Source organism: Galeopterus variegatus, unplaced genomic scaffold, assembly GCF_000696425.1.
Source record: "Galeopterus variegatus unplaced genomic scaffold, G_variegatus-3.0.2 Scaffold80, whole genome shotgun sequence".
Classification (NCBI taxonomy): Eukaryota; Metazoa; Chordata; class Mammalia; order Dermoptera; family Cynocephalidae; genus Galeopterus; species Galeopterus variegatus.
In genome coordinates this window covers 416,634-433,168 of record NW_007726191.1, presented here as the reverse complement: position 1 = coordinate 433,168, position 16,535 = coordinate 416,634, and the positions used below count along the sequence as shown (strand labels likewise).

At 53.3% G+C, this 16,535-nt stretch overlaps 2 protein-coding genes across 2 annotated transcripts in view; one reads left to right on the top strand and one right to left on the bottom strand.

Annotated features, from left to right (window-relative positions):
- The window catches only part of WDR34 (WD repeat domain 34), a 23,525-nt gene extending 19,707 nt beyond the window's left edge, over positions 1-3,818 (top strand). The window contains exons 3-6 of the mRNA XM_008579317.1: positions 2,059-2,226; positions 2,457-2,689; positions 3,017-3,174; positions 3,463-3,818. Coding sequence (XP_008577539.1) covers positions 2,059-2,226; positions 2,457-2,689; positions 3,017-3,174; positions 3,463-3,701 — 798 coding nt within the window. The 3' untranslated portion in view covers positions 3,702-3,818. The remainder of the gene's footprint in view (positions 1-2,058; positions 2,227-2,456; positions 2,690-3,016; positions 3,175-3,462) is intronic.
- Positions 3,816-16,535, bottom strand: part of SPTAN1 (spectrin, alpha, non-erythrocytic 1) — a 64,438-nt gene continuing 51,718 nt past the window's right edge. Inside the window, exons 40-53 of the mRNA XM_008579624.1 lie at positions 16,426-16,451; positions 15,269-15,459; positions 12,619-12,778; positions 11,917-11,993; positions 9,894-10,103; positions 9,201-9,497; positions 8,622-8,734; positions 8,210-8,227; positions 5,772-5,826; positions 5,188-5,384; positions 5,011-5,064; positions 4,785-4,931; positions 4,555-4,702; positions 3,816-4,291 (exon numbers count right to left, since the gene is read on the bottom strand). Of these exons, the coding sequence (XP_008577846.1) occupies positions 4,166-4,291; positions 4,555-4,702; positions 4,785-4,931; positions 5,011-5,064; positions 5,188-5,384; positions 5,772-5,826; positions 8,210-8,227; positions 8,622-8,734; positions 9,201-9,497; positions 9,894-10,103; positions 11,917-11,993; positions 12,619-12,778; positions 15,269-15,459; positions 16,426-16,451 (1,819 nt within the window). The 3' untranslated portion in view covers positions 3,816-4,165. The remainder of the gene's footprint in view (positions 4,292-4,554; positions 4,703-4,784; positions 4,932-5,010; positions 5,065-5,187; positions 5,385-5,771; positions 5,827-8,209; positions 8,228-8,621; positions 8,735-9,200; positions 9,498-9,893; positions 10,104-11,916; positions 11,994-12,618; positions 12,779-15,268; positions 15,460-16,425; positions 16,452-16,535) is intronic.

Genomic DNA, 16,535 nt, shown 5'->3' with positions numbered 1-16,535 from the left:
GATCTTAACCCTTGACTTGGTGTTGTCAGCACCACGCTCACCCAGTGAGCGAACCAGCCATCCCTATATGGGATCCGAACCCATGGCCTTGGTGTTATGAGCACCACACTTGGCCGGCCCCAAGAAAATTCATTACTGTAGGTTTTTTTTTGTCCTTTTTGTGACCGGTAAGGGGATCGCAACCCTTGGTGTGGTGTCGCCCGCACCGCGCTCAGCCAGTGAGCGCACCAGCCTTCCCTATATAGGATCCAAACCTGCGGCGGGAGTGCTGCTGTGCTCCCAGCGCCGCACTCTCCTGAGTGTGCCACGGGGCCGGCCCCAGTACTTCGTTCCTTTTTTTGGCTGCATAATATTCCACGCTGTGGGTGAGACACGTTTTGTTGATCCTGTCATGGTAGATGAACACTTGGGCTGTTTCCACTTTTTGGCTATTATGAGTAATGTTGCTATGAACCTTCGTGTACAAGTTTCTGTGTGGGCGTATGTTTTCACTCCTCTTGGGTCTACACCTGGAAGTGGGATTGCTGGTCACCTGGTAACTCGATGCTTAGCTGCTGGAGGAACTGCAAGCCTGCTGGCCATGGTGCTGCCCACTGTACGCTCGCTCTAGCAGGGTGCCAGGGTGCCCACCGTACAGCTTTTTACAGATTTTGAATTCTTTCCATTGGATGGTTCCTTGATCTAGGATCATAATGATGTTATGTATATAGTTTGCTTTTTAATGTAAACTTTCATTGAGTATAAGAAAAAAATGCCCAAATTACAAGTGTGAAGGGCTGTGATTTTCATAAAGTGAAAACATTTGTGGAACCAGAACCCTGATCAGGAAACCAAATGTCACCAGACCCCCAAAGGTTTCCTTGTGCCCCCTCCACTTGTTACTCCACTGTATAGCTTTGTTTTAAAATAACAGCTTTATTGAGGTGTAATTCACATATGACTCACCAATTTAAACCGTAGTGAGTTTTAGTCTCTACGCAGAGCTGTGCACCCATCACCACAGTCAATTTCAGAACATTTCCTCACCCCAGGAAGAACCCCCTACCCATTAGCATTCACTCCCCTTCCCCATTTCCCCCAAGCCCCGGCAACTTCTTTTTGTGTGTGTATGGCGTTTGTCCATAGGGAGGCCACGAGTTTTGTGCCCCTCATCACTATGGCCCCAGATTCCTGTCAGGTGCGTTGTGAACAGAGGAGACTTTCTTCAGGCCCCTTGCTCTGAGCACACCCTGCGCTGGTAACTTTTAATCTACCTTCTGTCTCTATGGATTTGCCTATTCTGGGCATTTCACATAAATGGAATCATACGATATGTGACCTTTCGTATCTGGCTTCTTTCACTTAGGGGCCTGGCCAGGCAGCCGACTGCTGAAGTGGCTGATCTGCCCAGACCTGCTTGTCCCCACAGGAGGGCTGTATAGTGGTGAGGTGCTGGTGTGGGACATGAGCCGTCCCGAGGACCCGTTGCTCTGGCGCACAGGCCTGACAGACGACACCCACACAGACCCTGTGTACCAGGTCAGGGCGGCCGGGCGAGAGGCAACTCCCACGTGTGGGACATGAGCCGTCCCGAGGACCCGTTGCTCTGGCGCACAGGCCTGACAGACGACACGCACACAGACCCTGTGTACCAGGTCAGGGCGGCCGGGCGAGAGGCAACTCCCACTTCCCTGGTAGCGGGGCCTTGAGGTGGAGCTGGGAGAAGGCACCGGTTCTCCTGGGGAGAAGGTCACCAGGGAGTTGGCGGTTGGACAGCTGCCCTGGGCATTCTTGGAGCTCCCACGGCATGAGTCACGTGTACCCCGCGCCAGCAGCAGCCAGCCCCAGGGCCCTGTGGCCATTCCCAGCCTCCTACACAGGCTGCCTGAGTGGCTCCCTGTTGTCCTGCCTTTCTGTTGGTGCTGGGATTCTGGGACTGGGGGAGGGACCAGGGAACCCTCTGGGTCTGCCGTTTTTTTTTTTTCCTGGAAGAGAAGGGGAGGGCAGGGGTAGCACTCGACACCTGGGGAGCAGGTGTCCCCTCTTTCTCCATCCTGCCCCTGCACCCTGTTGTCTCAGGTGGTTTGGCTGCCCGAGCCCCGACACAGTCACCGTTTCCAGGTGTTGAGTGTGGCCACGGATGGGAAGGTGTTGCTCTGGCAAGGCGTCGGGGCGGGCCAGCTGCAGCTCATCGAGGGCTTCGCGCTGGTGGTACAGCAGCTGCCACGGAGCACCAAGCTGAAGAAGGTACACGGGTGCTGGGGAGACAGCCCCCGAGGCAGCCCTGGGCCTGTGGGACTTCGGCCCAGAGGAGTTGGCTTGGCTGCGAGCCAGGGAGCTGTGGGGCGCAAAGTGGCAGAAAGCACTGCCAGCAGAGCTGTAGCTTGCTGCGGGACCTCCCCTCCCGTCCACTGGCTCTGCTGGGACAGCATGATCTGAGGCCTTGGCTTTGACCCTGCCCTGCTGTTTCTCCACAGCCTCCCCGGGGTGAGACCGAGGTGGGCGTCACAGCAGTGGCTTTCTCCAGCTTTGACCCCAGCCTTTTCATTCTGGGCACTGAAGGTGGCTTCCCGCTCAAGTGTTCCCTGGCAGCAGAAGAGGCCGCGCTCACGCGGATGCCTCACTCTGTGCCCTTGCGGGCCCCGGCACAGTTTACCTTCTCTCCCCATGGCGGTCCTGTCTACTCTGTGAGCTGTTCCCCCTTCCACAGGTAGGGAAGGCCCAGGCCTGGGGCTCCTCCTCCATCAGGCACAGGGAGGGCCAGGGGTCCCCATCCCACCATCTGCAACCCACTAGGCGACTGACAGAACTGCTTCAAGCACCTGCCTTCTCTGATTCGTCCCTCTTTGGGCCCTGATGTTCAACTCTTTGGTGGTTGGCCCCAGGGATTGTCCACTCTGAGGACTGACCCCAGGTCTGGGGGCCAGGGAGGCTTTTCTTGAGCCCAACAGCCTAGGAGTCTGGTGGCAGATACCACCCCCACCCAGATGCCCAGCCCTGATCCCTTGCCTGGTGCTCTGCCTTGCGTCCTATCTAGGAACCTCTTCCTGAGCGCAGGGACCGATGGCCACGTCCACCTCTACTCCATGCTGCAGGCCCAGCCCCTGACCTCGCTGCAGCTGTCCCACAAGTACCTGTTTGCTGTGCGCTGGTCCCCAGTGCGCCCCTTGGTTTTTGCAGCTGCTTCTGGGGAAGGTAGGAAACAGGCCACTAGGTGGGATCCGTGTTAAGTGGCATCATAGGCCCATTTTGTATGTGGCATTCTGGGCTGGGGAAGAGACTGCACGTGGGGTTGGGATGGCTTCCCTCCAGAAACCCAACTGTAAACAACCCTGGTCACAAGTGGGGAGAACTGAACTCGGTAACAGGCTTATTTTGCACTGTGCTGTCTAGAGCTTCTCTTGCCAAGTGTGTGGGTAACTTTGAAGAGGCTCAGAGTCCACTGCTCTGGGCCTTTGTTACCCCACAAGTCTCTCTCTGCAGGTGATGTGCAGCTGTTTGATCTCCAGAAAAGCCCCCACAAGCCCATAGTTTCAATCAAGCAAACCCAAGATGAAAGCCCTGTTTATTGCCTTGAATTCAACAACCAACAGACTCAGCTCTTGGCTGCTGGTGATGCCAAGGGTACAGTGAAGGTGTGGCAGTTGAGCACAGAGTTCACTGAACAGAGACCCCGAGAAACAGAGATCCTGGACCAGCTGGCAGCAGAGGTGGCCACCTGAGGGCACCAAAAGAGCGGCTGGAGCAGGGCAGGGCGTGTCCCCACTACAGAGGCGGTCGGTGTGTGCTGCCAAGTTGTGTATTTCTGATATAAGCAGAATGAAGAACAGCAAAGCTTTTAGGGGGAGTCAAGTCATTTATTTGCCTTTCACATGAAAACAGGAAATTTGGGGGAGGGAAGGAGAACAAGAGGGGAGTGAGCCAGCTGCTTAGATTTTTCTGTAGTCGGAATGAGGGCAGCTGGCTCTGAGATACAAATGTGGGTCCCTACAGCAACATGGTGATTGTGACTGGACCAGGGCGTGTACTGAAGCACCATTTCCTATGACATCTTGTCCCAAGCTAAGCAGGCTGAGGTTACAGTAGAAGGGAGCAGTGGCTGGAGTATTCTGCTGAGGAGCACATGGGTGAGCGGACATGCAGTGGGTGGGCAAGCAGCGTGGCCGGGCCACCTTCAGGCAGCGGGTCAATTCACGAACAGTGAGCGGGTGAACTCGACGTAGTCAAAGGCAGTGGGCAGTTCGCGGCCCTTGCCATCCACGTAGGGCTTCATGTGGGAGACGCAGTAGTCAGCTTGTTCCCGGGTCAGGTTCTGGAGGGAGAGATGCAGGGGGCACAGCTCAGCCAGCCACGCCAATCTCACAACCTTACAGCCACGGTTCAGGATTGTTGCTGCTGAGTTCCTAGCCGCTAGTGAGTTTCATTTGTAGCCGGGGATAAAACTCCTGCACCCAGTACAGGGTACAGTTCAAAACGGGACTGTCACCCTAGACTCAGCTCTGCTAGAGAGTCAAGTGCCACTTTTGCCTTTAGTTTTCTGAAGGAAACCACTGGCACCCCCCCCAAGGCCCGCACCTGGTAGAGCTCCTCCTTCGTCACGTAAGGCTTTCCCTCGGAGCTGAGGGCCCGGAAGGCACTCTCGATCTCCTCGCTGGACTTGACGTTCTCAGTCTCCCGGCTGATCATGAAAGCCATGTATTCTTGCAGGGAGACGTGGCCATCTCTGGGGAAGGGGAGCAAGTACAGTGAGCAGGGAGTACGGAGCAGGAGCCAGAGGTGCTTCCGCTGCCTTCCCTGAAGCTCACCTGTTGGGATCCACAGTGTCCAGGATGGCCTCAAACTCGGGGTCCGGCTCGCCTTCCTCCACCATAGGCAGGTCATAGCCCAGGGAGCGCAGGCAGGACTTGAACTCCTGGTGGTTCAGCCTGCCAGACTTGTCCTTGTCAAAGTGTCTGCAGCACAAAGCGGGGGGCTGCTCAGCACACAGGCCCTGGTGCTGGGCACCCCCAGCCAGGGCAGGGCAGTACTCACTTAAACATCATGCTGAATTCCTTGAGGGCCTCCTCAGTCACACCTGTTGTGTTCCTGGAAGTAAGAACAGAGTTAGGGCACAGGCTCTTTTCTCCTATCCCAGCTCTTTGGTGCCGGCTGGCCTCTGGGCAGCCCTAGAGGCAGGGCTGAGCCCCTCCTTCCTACCCCTCCAGGTACCTGGCTTGGATCTGCTGCTCCAGGTTGTGCTGCATGCGCATGCCCAGCTGGTCCAGCTGGTCCCACTGCTGGGCCAAGCCCACGGTGCTGTGCTCTGTGTACTTATTGTCCAGGATGAGGGCCTCCTCCATGGCAGCCCCCAGGTCCTCGATCTTCTTGAGCTGACTTCTCATGGCACGAATTTCCTGGTGCTTGCGCTGCAGGGTCGGGGAGCAAAGGTGCATGAGACAGGGCCCTCGCCCGAGAGTTGCCTAGCTCCCTCCTTGGGCTCCTGCTCCCAGTCTGGCCTAAGACCTCCAAACCACCTCAGCAGAGGGAAAGACTTTCAGTCCATGAGTCTGAGACCTCCCAGGGAAACAGACTAAGGACAAAAAGGGCCCCTAATCGAGTAGGGCCCCAGGTAGCAACTGCCAAAGACTTGCGTTAAAATGATGAGTCTCAGGCTACTTTAAGCCAAAGAAAAAGGTAACCAACCAACCAGCCCACCTGGTTGTTGACTTTAAGCCTAGGAGGAAAGAGCAGGCCTACTTGAAAGTGGTTGGGTGAAGGGTCCCAGCTGGGCCACAAGTCCTAGGTGCACTTACTTTAGTAGCTTCGAGCTGGGATTCAAGAGTTCCTGATTCTTCCACCATGCAGGACCTAAACAGAAGCTCAGTGAGGAAAGGGGCCTGCTCACAACAGACCAAGAGCTCATAATTAACTATCCTCTCAGATAAAACAACAACAACAACAAAATCTCAAGTTCCTTTTGTTAAGGAAATGACCCATCTGCTACTGGCCATCTTTTCCTAACTGGCCCTGGGATCCAGGGAGGGCAGGTAACACTTCTCTGCTGCAGAGATGGGAAGCTGCTGCTCGACTGAACCAGGGCCCCTTTTCATGTGGCTCCTCAGGCCCAGCCCAGCTAGGCTCTCAGGGTGACTCAAGAATAGGGTTTAAGTTCTCCTATGGGAGCAGCGTAGTCACAGGCCAGGCACAGTGAGCACCCTCTCTGCAGCCATGGGGGAGGACGAGACACCCTGATCCCAAAAGACAGGAGACCCAGGGTGGAGGGAGTCTAAGAGCCTGACAGCCACCCCCAGAAACCCCTGGTGTTTCCTTGTCACAGGTTCCTGATGAGGGGAGCCACATTCTAGGCTGAGGAACAGTATGACCCTTCAGACAAGGAAACAAGTGGGGGCTGAGAGGTCATGACCAGAGAGGGTTTGAAAGTGGTTCTACTTCGGTCCTAAGGGGAGAGATGGCTGTGACTAAGCCCCGGATTCAGATTCTATAATCTAGACACACAGCCAGGCCAGGGTCTCCCTCTGAGCCACATTCTGAAGAGTGGGTAGGCTTTCGGAAGCCTCCTCCTTCCCATAACACAGTGCAAGGACACAAAAGGCCACCAGTGAACAAAGATAACAAATGAGTTGGGGTTACGTGTAGGGACGAGTTCACACCGTGTGCGTGGCCTCACTGTATGAGCCCAGCCTCCCCTTTACCCATGTTTGCCCCAACCTACCCTTTTAAAACCCAGCAAGCCAGGGTTAGCTCTGAAATCCCCCCAGTTGAAAGTGCTCTAGCAAGGCAAGGCACCAGGCTTCCTCCTACCCCAGCAAGTCAGACTCACAGTCACGCCATGTCCCCCAGGGAAAAGCACACCCCCAGACCTGGGGGCAGAAGGCCGGGTGCCCGTGCAGTGGGAGGAGGACAGAGGCCTCCTCCCAAGCAGCCGAGGGCAGTGGGTTAGTCAGAAAGCGGAGCCGCCTGGGGAAGTCAAGAGTGCATTGTAAACCACAGTGAGGTAAGAAGAGAAATAAGAGGAGAAAAACCTTCCAGACAGATCATCCCCAACTTCATACTGATAGACACGAATGACCCGGCGATATGCTATGCTAGTCAGAGAAAAGAAACCAAATGAATACACCGGAGGGAGGAGACGAGGGCAGACCGAGACAGACACACGCCACGAGGCCCAAGCTGGCGGCGCACAGGCAAGAGCAGCCCAGCGCCAGGCCGGGACCTGGAGGTAAGACCCACCCGGGGCAGCTCACACTGGGACAAGACAAGACGGGACAGGGCTTGGGGGGAGGAGCCACAAGGCGAGGGGAGCATGGCACCTCACGGAGACAAGACCAAGACCAGTAGACACAGCCACGGGCAGGAAGGACAGCTGGGCAGCCAGGGTGTCCCGTGGGGCTGGAGCCAGAAAGGGCAGTCCCTGCATCCCTACCTGGTCTGCCTGGTTGTCAAGATGTGCAGCCCGATTTGGGCATTCTCTCCCGTGGCCACCTTTACACGCCTGATTTACCTGCTTGCAGAACCCTAGGAGTGCTAGTCTAAGCCACTGTGGTCTCATCGCCAGCCCTGTGGCCTCAGCAGGCCTGGCAGGGAATGCAAAGGTGACTGACTCAAGCAGAGGCCCCAGGCCTTGCAGAGAGGCCCCTGCTGGGACTGGAAGGGTCAGCCCTGCTGCTCTCTGGGGCTCCTCCCAAGCCCTATCACATCATGACACTGGGCATTTTTGCCTTCTATAGGACAAACAGTTCTAGTTACCCTCTCCTCAGGGGAAAGCTAGGGGGCAGCCTCAGCCTTGGGGGGACTACTGGGGGCGAGGGAGTCACTGCACAGCCCTTCCTCTCAGCTGTGGACTTCTTGCACCCAGCTTCGTGCCCACTGACCACCTGGGGCTAAATATGGGCCCTTTGGACACACTGGGGAAACAGGCAAAAGAGAAGCCCAGCATTCTCCAGTGGCTGACAGGCTGGGGGTCCTCAGAGGCCCTGAGCCCAGCTATGGCCTCCTTGCTCGATCTCATTCCCTACCTGAAGGGAACCCTAGGAGTCTCAACAGCAAAAAGGGGAGTGGCCTCCCCAGACCACAGGCTCTGTCAGGGGCAGGGGAAGTGCAGCCTGCTATGGGCAGGAAGGCCCAGCGCGGGGACCTCTGCAAGCCAGGCCACAGGGGAACGAGGGCAGAGGGACAAGCACACGAGACACCACCACACTACGAGCCCAGAAAAGAAGAAGACAATATTAACCCATCGAGGAGATATGTTCTGTGCAGAGGAGATCCAAGCAGCCACGAGACAAGGTGGTGTCCGGACAGCAGCAGCAATTGGTACGGGGCACAGACAGGACACAAAAAAGAAAAACAAAACCAAGAACATATCAGTACCCATGATGCTGGGGGCTGACCAAAGGCCATGCCCAGTCCCACCCAGGCAGGACATCTAGCAACTTAATCTTTGGGAAATGTACCAAGAACGCTGCTCCAGGGCCTGAGCAGGCCCTACTACCCTCTTTCTTTTCTAAGCATGTGTCTGGTTTTAAACAAAGCTCCCCACTCCCTGGAGCTGGAGGCCTGGGGATTCAGCCTTGGGGACCAAAATGCTCCCAGGGCTTAACAGTGGGGACGTGCTGCTGCTCCCCCGGCCCTGCAGGGGCTGGCACCTGGTCTCCTGAATCCACTGGTGGAAGGCATTGGCGTGCTGGGCAAACTCCTGGCGCAGCTTGTCGTTCTCCTCCTGCCGCCGCTGCTCCTTCTGCAGCTCCAGCTCCCGCTCCTAAGGACCAAAGGGGAGGGCAGGTGCTACGATGCTGGTGTTATCCCCAACCCTCCTCCACAGAAGGGCTCAGGCCAGAGATGGCTCTACCCACAGGAACTGACCAGCTGGCCTTAAAACTGGAGAGGAGCAGAGAGTAATAATCTGAAGATGAACATGACAAGAAACTGTCACTCTGGGGGCAAGGGAGGACTGGGGTGTTAACTCCATCCAAAGATGACAGGGGAAGAAATGTGGAACACATGACAGCAGCCCAGAACACCTGGTCACTCTCTCTGCTCACAACCCCCAGGGACTCTGGCAAGATGGGAGGGGAGTGAGCGAGCCCAGTCAAGCTACATAAATAGCTTCTGATAAACAAAACCACGCTGCCTCCTCCTGCTCCTCCTGTCACTCTTCAGCAAGAACGGGCCCAGGTAGCAGCTCTGGGCAGGCGTGCAGCGCCAGAGGGCAGGGGCGGGTGCACCTTGATGATTTTCTGCAGGTTCCTCCAGGTCTCCTCCAAGGCCTCCATGGTGAACCAGGTGTAGGGGTTGGAGGCCACGCGGAAGCTCTTGATCTGCCGATCCAGCTCAGCCAGCTGGTTGAAGTCAGCCTGGGCGGAGCTGAGGGAGGAGCGGAAGGCATCGTGGGCCTCGCGCAAGGCTTTGATTTCCTCCAGGGAGTTGCAGCGAACCGGATCTGTTAAGTCCTCCTCTGCGTTTTCAAACCAGCTGTTGAAGGCAGAAGCCTTTTTGGCAAAGGTCAGGAAGAGGTCCTCCACCTGGAAGCAGAGGGGCCAGAGTTAGGAGAGGTGCTAGAGTTGGACAAGCCATCCTTAGGCAGGAGGGAGGGAGGGAAGGCGGGCGGCAGTGGGTGCAGATATGAAAGGTGGGGGCAGTTCCTGGGAGTTGGAGGTGACATGACCTGCTGGGCACTCGGCGTGGCTCTGCCTCCCATCGCCCACTTTCACTTTCCAAACCTGTCTTTCCCTTTGCTCCTCAGCACATGCAAACTCAGAGTATGTCCTGTGTGCTTCTGAACAGCAACTTCAAGAAGCCAAAGGTCCCATTAGCCTTCGTGTAACTTGACTCCATGGCCATGGTCAGAGCCTCTATGCTGAGGTCATAGCATCCTTACAGGACGAAGGCGGAGCTGGCAAATGGAAGTTCCTTCTCACCTTGCGGAAGTGACTCTGAGCCTCCAGCAGCTTCTTCTTCCGGGTGGCTGAGTTGGCCAGAAGCTGGCTCCATCTCTTCATGAGGGAGGCGTGCCGGGCCTCGATGGCTTTTGACTGAATGTGCTTGGCGGCCAGCAGCTGGTCCTTGAGGGTGGTGATGTTGGCAATGCCTTCCTGCTGGAAGGCCTGCAGGCCAGCATCAAAGGTTTCCTGGAACAAGGAGCGACAAGCTAATCTACAGTGACTGGAAAGACCAGAACTTGTTCCCCACCTCCTGCTGACACCTTCTCACCCACAACTGCCCACCTTCCTGTTCTTCTTCAGAATGCAGGACACCACAGCAGCCTCCTCCTGGTCCCTGCTCCCCCTGCCACCTCTGCCTGGCATGCCTGCCCTGCCTTTCCCCTGACCACCATCCGTTCACCCTGACGGTTTAGCCCAGGAAGACTGGCCTCACCTGCTGGGAACCGAGTGAGGTGCCCTTGCATTTACGTGAACACAGCCCCCTGCTGTGGCCAGCCCTGCCAGCACCCAGCAGCCTGCTGTGGCCAGCCCTGCCAGCACCCAGCAGGCTGCTGTGTGGGTGCCTCGTTATGTGTCTGCTTCCCCAGTTAGTCTGGAAGCTCCCTGAGAACCAGGACTGGATCTTGTTTCTTGTTCAGTGCCAAACCCTGAGGGCCTTATATAAGATATCAAAGACCTTAATGAAAGAGGCTGACCATCAGTCATCCACCAAGAAATGCTATTTGCATAAATTCCAATCAATCAATAAAGTGGCCACAACTGACCTGCTTGGTGAGGAGAGTTTGGACTGAAGAGAGATCACGACCGTAATCGTCCGTCTTCAAGCTATTCTCTTTCTCACCTAGAAAACCAAGTGTGGAAAATATACCATGCCTTCTCAGTGTAATGAGATTGATGAGGAAAAAATAAAACCCAGGCAAACCATTACTCTGTTTACATTAAATTCCATTTTTAGTGACAGCAGTCTCCAAACCCACATTCGCTGCCCCCTAGGCTCCTGGCCTCCAGCTGTGCTAGATCGAGTTCAGTCACTACTCATGTAAGAGCAACTACTCAGGCCAAACATGGGTCCAGTTCCTCTTCCCCCAGGAGCTGGACAGCACCCTGAGCAGGGGAGCAAGCGGGACAAGTCTGTGCAGTTTGGCCCCTTTTGCTGTGCCCATTTTGTTCACGTTGTGATGTCTACTGCGTACTTCAGCATTTACAGGCCTTTGTTTTGTTAACCCTGGTGTCAGCTCAGTGCCATCCCGGGGCACGGCTGCGGCCCCCGCTCTCTGGGCNGGTGATGTTGGCAATGCCTTCCTGCTGGAAGGCCTGCAGGCCAGCATCAAAGGTTTCCTGGAACAAGGAGCGACAAGCTAATCTACAGTGACTGGAAAGACCAGAACTTGTTCCCCACCTCCTGCTGACACCTTCTCACCCACAACTGCCCACCTTCCTGTTCTTCTTCAGAATGCAGGACACCACAGCAGCCTCCTCCTGGTCCCTGCTCCCCCTGCCACCTCTGCCTGGCATGCCTGCCCTGCCTTTCCCCTGACCACCATCCGTTCACCCTGACGGTTTAGCCCAGGAAGACTGGCCTCACCTGCTGGGAACCGAGTGAGGTGCCCTTGCATTTACGTGAACACAGCCCCCTGCTGTGGCCAGCCCTGCCAGCACCCAGCAGCCTGCTGTGGCCAGCCCTCGTTATGTGTCTGCTTCCCCAGTTAGTCTGGAAGCTCCCTGAGAACCAGGACTGGATCTTGTTTCTTGTTCAGTGCCAAACCCTGAGGGCCTTATATAAGATATCAAAGACCTTAACGTTATGTGTCTGCTTCCCCAGTTAGTCTGGAAGCTCCCTGAGAACCAGGACTGGATCTTGTTTCTTGTTCAGTGCCAAACCCTGAGGGCCTTATATAAGATATCAAAGACCTTAATGAAAGAGGCTGACCATCAGTCATCCACCAAGAAATGCTATTTGCATAAATTCCAATCAATCAATAAAGTGGCCACAACTGACCTGCTTGGTGAGGAGAGTTTGGACTGAAGAGAGATCACGACCGTAATCGTCCGTCTTCAAGCTATTCTCTTTCTCACCTAGAAAACCAAGTGTGGAAAATATACCATGCCTTCTCAGTGTAATGAGATTGATGAGGAAAAAATAAAACCCAGGCAAACCATTACTCTGTTTACATTAAATTCCATTTTTAGTGACAGCAGTCTCCAAACCCACATTCGCTGCCCCCTAGGCTCCTGGCCTCCAGCTGTGCTAGATCGAGTTCAGTCACTACTCATGTAAGAGCAACTACTCAGGCCAAACATGGGTCCAGTTCCTCTTCCCCCAGGAGCTGGACAGCACCCTGAGCAGGGGAGCAAGCGGGACAAGTCTGTGCAGTTTGGCCCCTTTTGCTGTGCCCATTTTGTTCATGTTGTGATGTCTACTGCGTACTTCAGCATTTACAGGCCTTTGTTTTGTTAACCCTGGTGTCAGCTCAGTGCCATCCCGGGGCACGGCTGCGGCCCCGCTCTCTGGGCTCAGGACACTGGCTAGTGGGCAGTTGTCTGCCCTGGTGGCAGCTTCTCTGATATGCCCGCATTTGATTAGTTTCTTCTCTACAGAAGAAAACCAATTGCATGGGGAGTAGACAGGGTGTGGCTCTGAGAATAATCTCCTTGGCCTGGGAGAATACGACACCCTGGGCCCTGCTGGCACAGTGCTCACCGATCCAGGACTCCACCACATCCGCCTTCCAGTTGAACTGCAGGAAGGCTGAGTTCTCATCCAACTTTGCCTTCCTTTGGGCTGCAGCTTTCTCCAGGTCTGACACCTTCCCATTCAAGCCCTTCATCTTTGAAGAGATGTTCTCCTCATGGTGATTGTTCTAGGCCATGAAGAGAGGGACACATCGGTCAGCCTCACTTCCTGCTGCAGCTTCCTGATCTGCACCCTCCCCGGGAAGGTTCTCAATTTCTGTAAAATGGGCCTTTTGCTTCCCTGTCCACTGTCCTGGGAAGAATGACAGGTAAGGCTGTTCTACGAGAAACACAGTAAAAGCCTTACGATGAATACTCTTTGTCCTGGCAATTCTACTGCTAGGAATAAATTCTAAGGAAATAATGAGGAATGTACTGAAATGTAAAGTTACATAGATGTATTCATTAGTATCATTTCTGATGGCAAAAACTTGGAAAAAGTGTAAATAATTATCACTTAAATACTGTCTATATGAAGAATGGCTACTATACATATGCAGTAAAAACAATGCTTGAGGAAAATGTTTGACACTGTGGACACTGAAAATTGTTAAGCCCTAAACACTTTGACTTAGTCTTGGTTAAAACCATATTTGAAAACATACAAAAGTCAGCATAGACTTTAAAGATAAATTTGGGGAGGAAACAAAGATAGTTGCCAGGAAAAAAGCACCAGACCCTTTGCCAGAAGGTTGAAAACTATTCACAGACCAGTTACCACACACCTTTAAAGAACAGAGAACACTGTCTAAGGGGTTTGTGTGTTTGTGGAGGGAGATTTTATATAGGCCACATCTACGCCTATACATAGGTTGAATGTGAAATTAGTTCCACGTTAGTTTTTTTGTGGATGAGGCAAGGCAAACAGCTCTCCAGTGAACAGATTTCAACTGCATTGCTGCCTCCTATGGAACAAAACCCTAGTCTCAAGGCCATGATTACTGTGCAAATGTTGTGTTGAGAACCCTTACTCATGACGTGTGATATAGGAAATCATAATTGTTAAAATATCTGTCCTACAGTACTGAACATGTCACTGCACCTAAGTGACATGGCGAATCTCAGACCAATGGCTGCACTACCTTCAGTCTGGAACTTCTTTTTTTTTTTGTCCTTTTTGAGACCGGCCGCACCGCGCTCAGCCAGTGAGCACTGTGGTGGTGGCGAATCCCAGACCAATGGCTGCACTACCTTCAGTCTGGAACTTCTTTTTTTTTTTTGTCCTTTTTGAGACCGGCCGCACCGCGCTCAGCCAGTGAGCACTGTGAGTGCACCGGGTCATCCCTATATAGGATCCGAACCCGCGGCAGGAGAGCTGCTGTGCTCCTAGCGCTGCACTCTCCCGAGTGCGCCACGGGCTCGGCCCTAGTCTGGAACTTCAACATAGGAGTGACCTGGCTTCACGGATGCTGAGAAAGCACCAAGACCCTTTATTCTTTGCTTTCTCTCGAAAGGGCTGTCAGAATGAAATACATTCATTTCAAAAACATCCTGTACAGGGCCAACCCCATGGTGCACTCGGGAGAGTGCGGCACTGGGAGCGCAGTGGTGCTCCCGCTGTGGGTTCGGATCCTATGCGTTCACTGGCTGAGTGCGGTGCGGCGACACCATACCAAGGGTTGCGATCCCCTTATCGGTCATAAAAAAAGACAAAAAAACCCCAAAACAAAACAAACAAACAAAAAAACACACAAAAAACCATCCTGTACAGCAGCCAGGTTCTGGATAATTTATATAGTAATGTAATCCTATTAAACAGGTATCTGGGTAGCTATTTTATCTAGTAGCTCTACACACATGGAGAGAGAAGGTCTGGAAGGTTAGACATGAAGATCTTAATATGGTTGTCCCTGAGGGCCAGCCCGTGGTTCACTTGGGAGAGCGTGGTGCTGACAACGCCAAGTCAAGGGTTAAGATCCCCTTACCGGTCATCTTTTAAAAAAAATATGGTTGTCCCTGGATGGTGGCTTTATGGGTGATATTTTTGTTGTTGGCTAGCTGGTACAGGGATTCAAACCCTTGACTTTGGTGTTACAACACTGCACTCTAACTGAGCTAACTGGCCAGCCCTATAGATGACTTTTATGTTTTTGGTTTTTGCGGGGAGAGGAGGGGCGGCTGGCTGGTAAGGGGATACAGACCCTTCATCTTGGTGTTACAACACCGTGCTCTAATCAACTGAGCTAACCAGCCAGCCCTGTTTTATATATATATGTGTGTGTGTGTGTGTGTGTGTGCGCGTATATATATATATATATATGTTTTATTTTATTTTATTTTCTATCATCTCTACAAAGAGCTTATATTAGTTGAGAAACAAAGAGCAGCATTTTGGGAGTACCAATGTCACAAAAAGACCACCAGAGATGTTTTTATGTTTGTTTAATTAAACAAGAAAAATAAGCACTGCAGAATAACTTTACTAACTGACTTCAAAAAGGAGGAAAATATCCAACTTTTCACATAACCCTTGTCTTTTTTATGAAACACTACTGGAATTGCTATTGGTTTCCACGCAAACCTCCGTTTGGTGAACATCTCTGGAGGTGAGCTTTGTGGTACCAGCGTGTGCGTGTCCTGGAATAGGGACTGGGGTCTTACCAGTGGGCCAGGCTCACCTTCTTAATGAGGTCTTGTCCGTTAGTGCAGACGTCATTCACGCGGTCCTTGTGGACAGTGAAGTCTGTCTCGAAAGCTTCGTGTTTCTTCAGCAAGCCCTGTGGTGGAAGCACAAGGCCGGCCACTGAGCGCCCGGTGTGTGTCACCACTGTCCGGGGACGGAGGGCGCTAAACTGCCCCGGCCCCTGCCCTCGCATGCATTACATCTAGGTGTGGATGAGACGATAAGGAGGTACAGCAACAAACAGGTGATGACAAAGGGAGTAAAGAAGATCAGTGCGTGACCGGCGGGGGAGAAACTGCAGTCAGAGAAAGGCTCTGGAAGGGGTTAAGCTCTTGCTGATCAACCTCTTTCCCTCTAGAAGACCATAGAACCAACACAGAGCAAGCTCAGGATAAACACCCAACCAAACAATGCCACTTAGTTTTAAGGTTTAACTTGAGCACATTTCATGAGGAGCCTTCCAAGTCCTGTCTTTTCCTTAGCACAGCTGAAGCACTGGAGACAATACACTTTGTTGCTTCTAGGGAACACAACTCTGCAGAGGATGGGAAATCACTGACTTCGTCTGAATTCTACCTAAGTCATGTGACTAGCTGAAGACGCTTCCCTTTGTGAGAAGGTGGCTCAAAGGCTATCTAGCTTCTTGGGAATGCAAGTTCTTCCTCCACATCTGGTGGCAAGAATTTAGGGACATTTAGCCATGACATTTTACAGCATCTCCTGTCAAGAGTATCTCTTCCTTCACCCCGTGACTCTGGGCTGCCCTGTGACTTGTGTGGGCAGCAGAACGCAGTGAGAGGATGACGTGTGAGGTGTCAGACACCTGCAGCTGCCTTTCCCTGTGAACGAGGCCAAAGGGAGCTGGCTAGCCTCCTGGAAGGTGAGAGGCCACAAGGAGGGGAATGGAGATGTCCTGGCCCAGCCGCCCTCCACCTGAAGGCAGCTACATGAAGCAGCCAAGGCAATGTTGCCGAGTCACAGAATGATGGCACATAAGAAGTGGTGGTTGTTTCTAAAACTAAGTTTTAGGTGGTTTGTTACAAAGCAATTTAGGGAGTATGTTATGGGCTGAATTGAGTCTCTAAAAAGATATGTTAAGGGCTGGCTCGTGGCTCACTCGGGAGAATGAGGTGCTGATAACACCAAGGCCACAGGTTCGCTCTTCTAGCCGCTGACCCCTAAGTACAGGAGACAGGAAAAAAATCAGCTATAATCTTCTCCAACTTTGATTCTGATAGTTAACATATGCTTAAAACTCCACA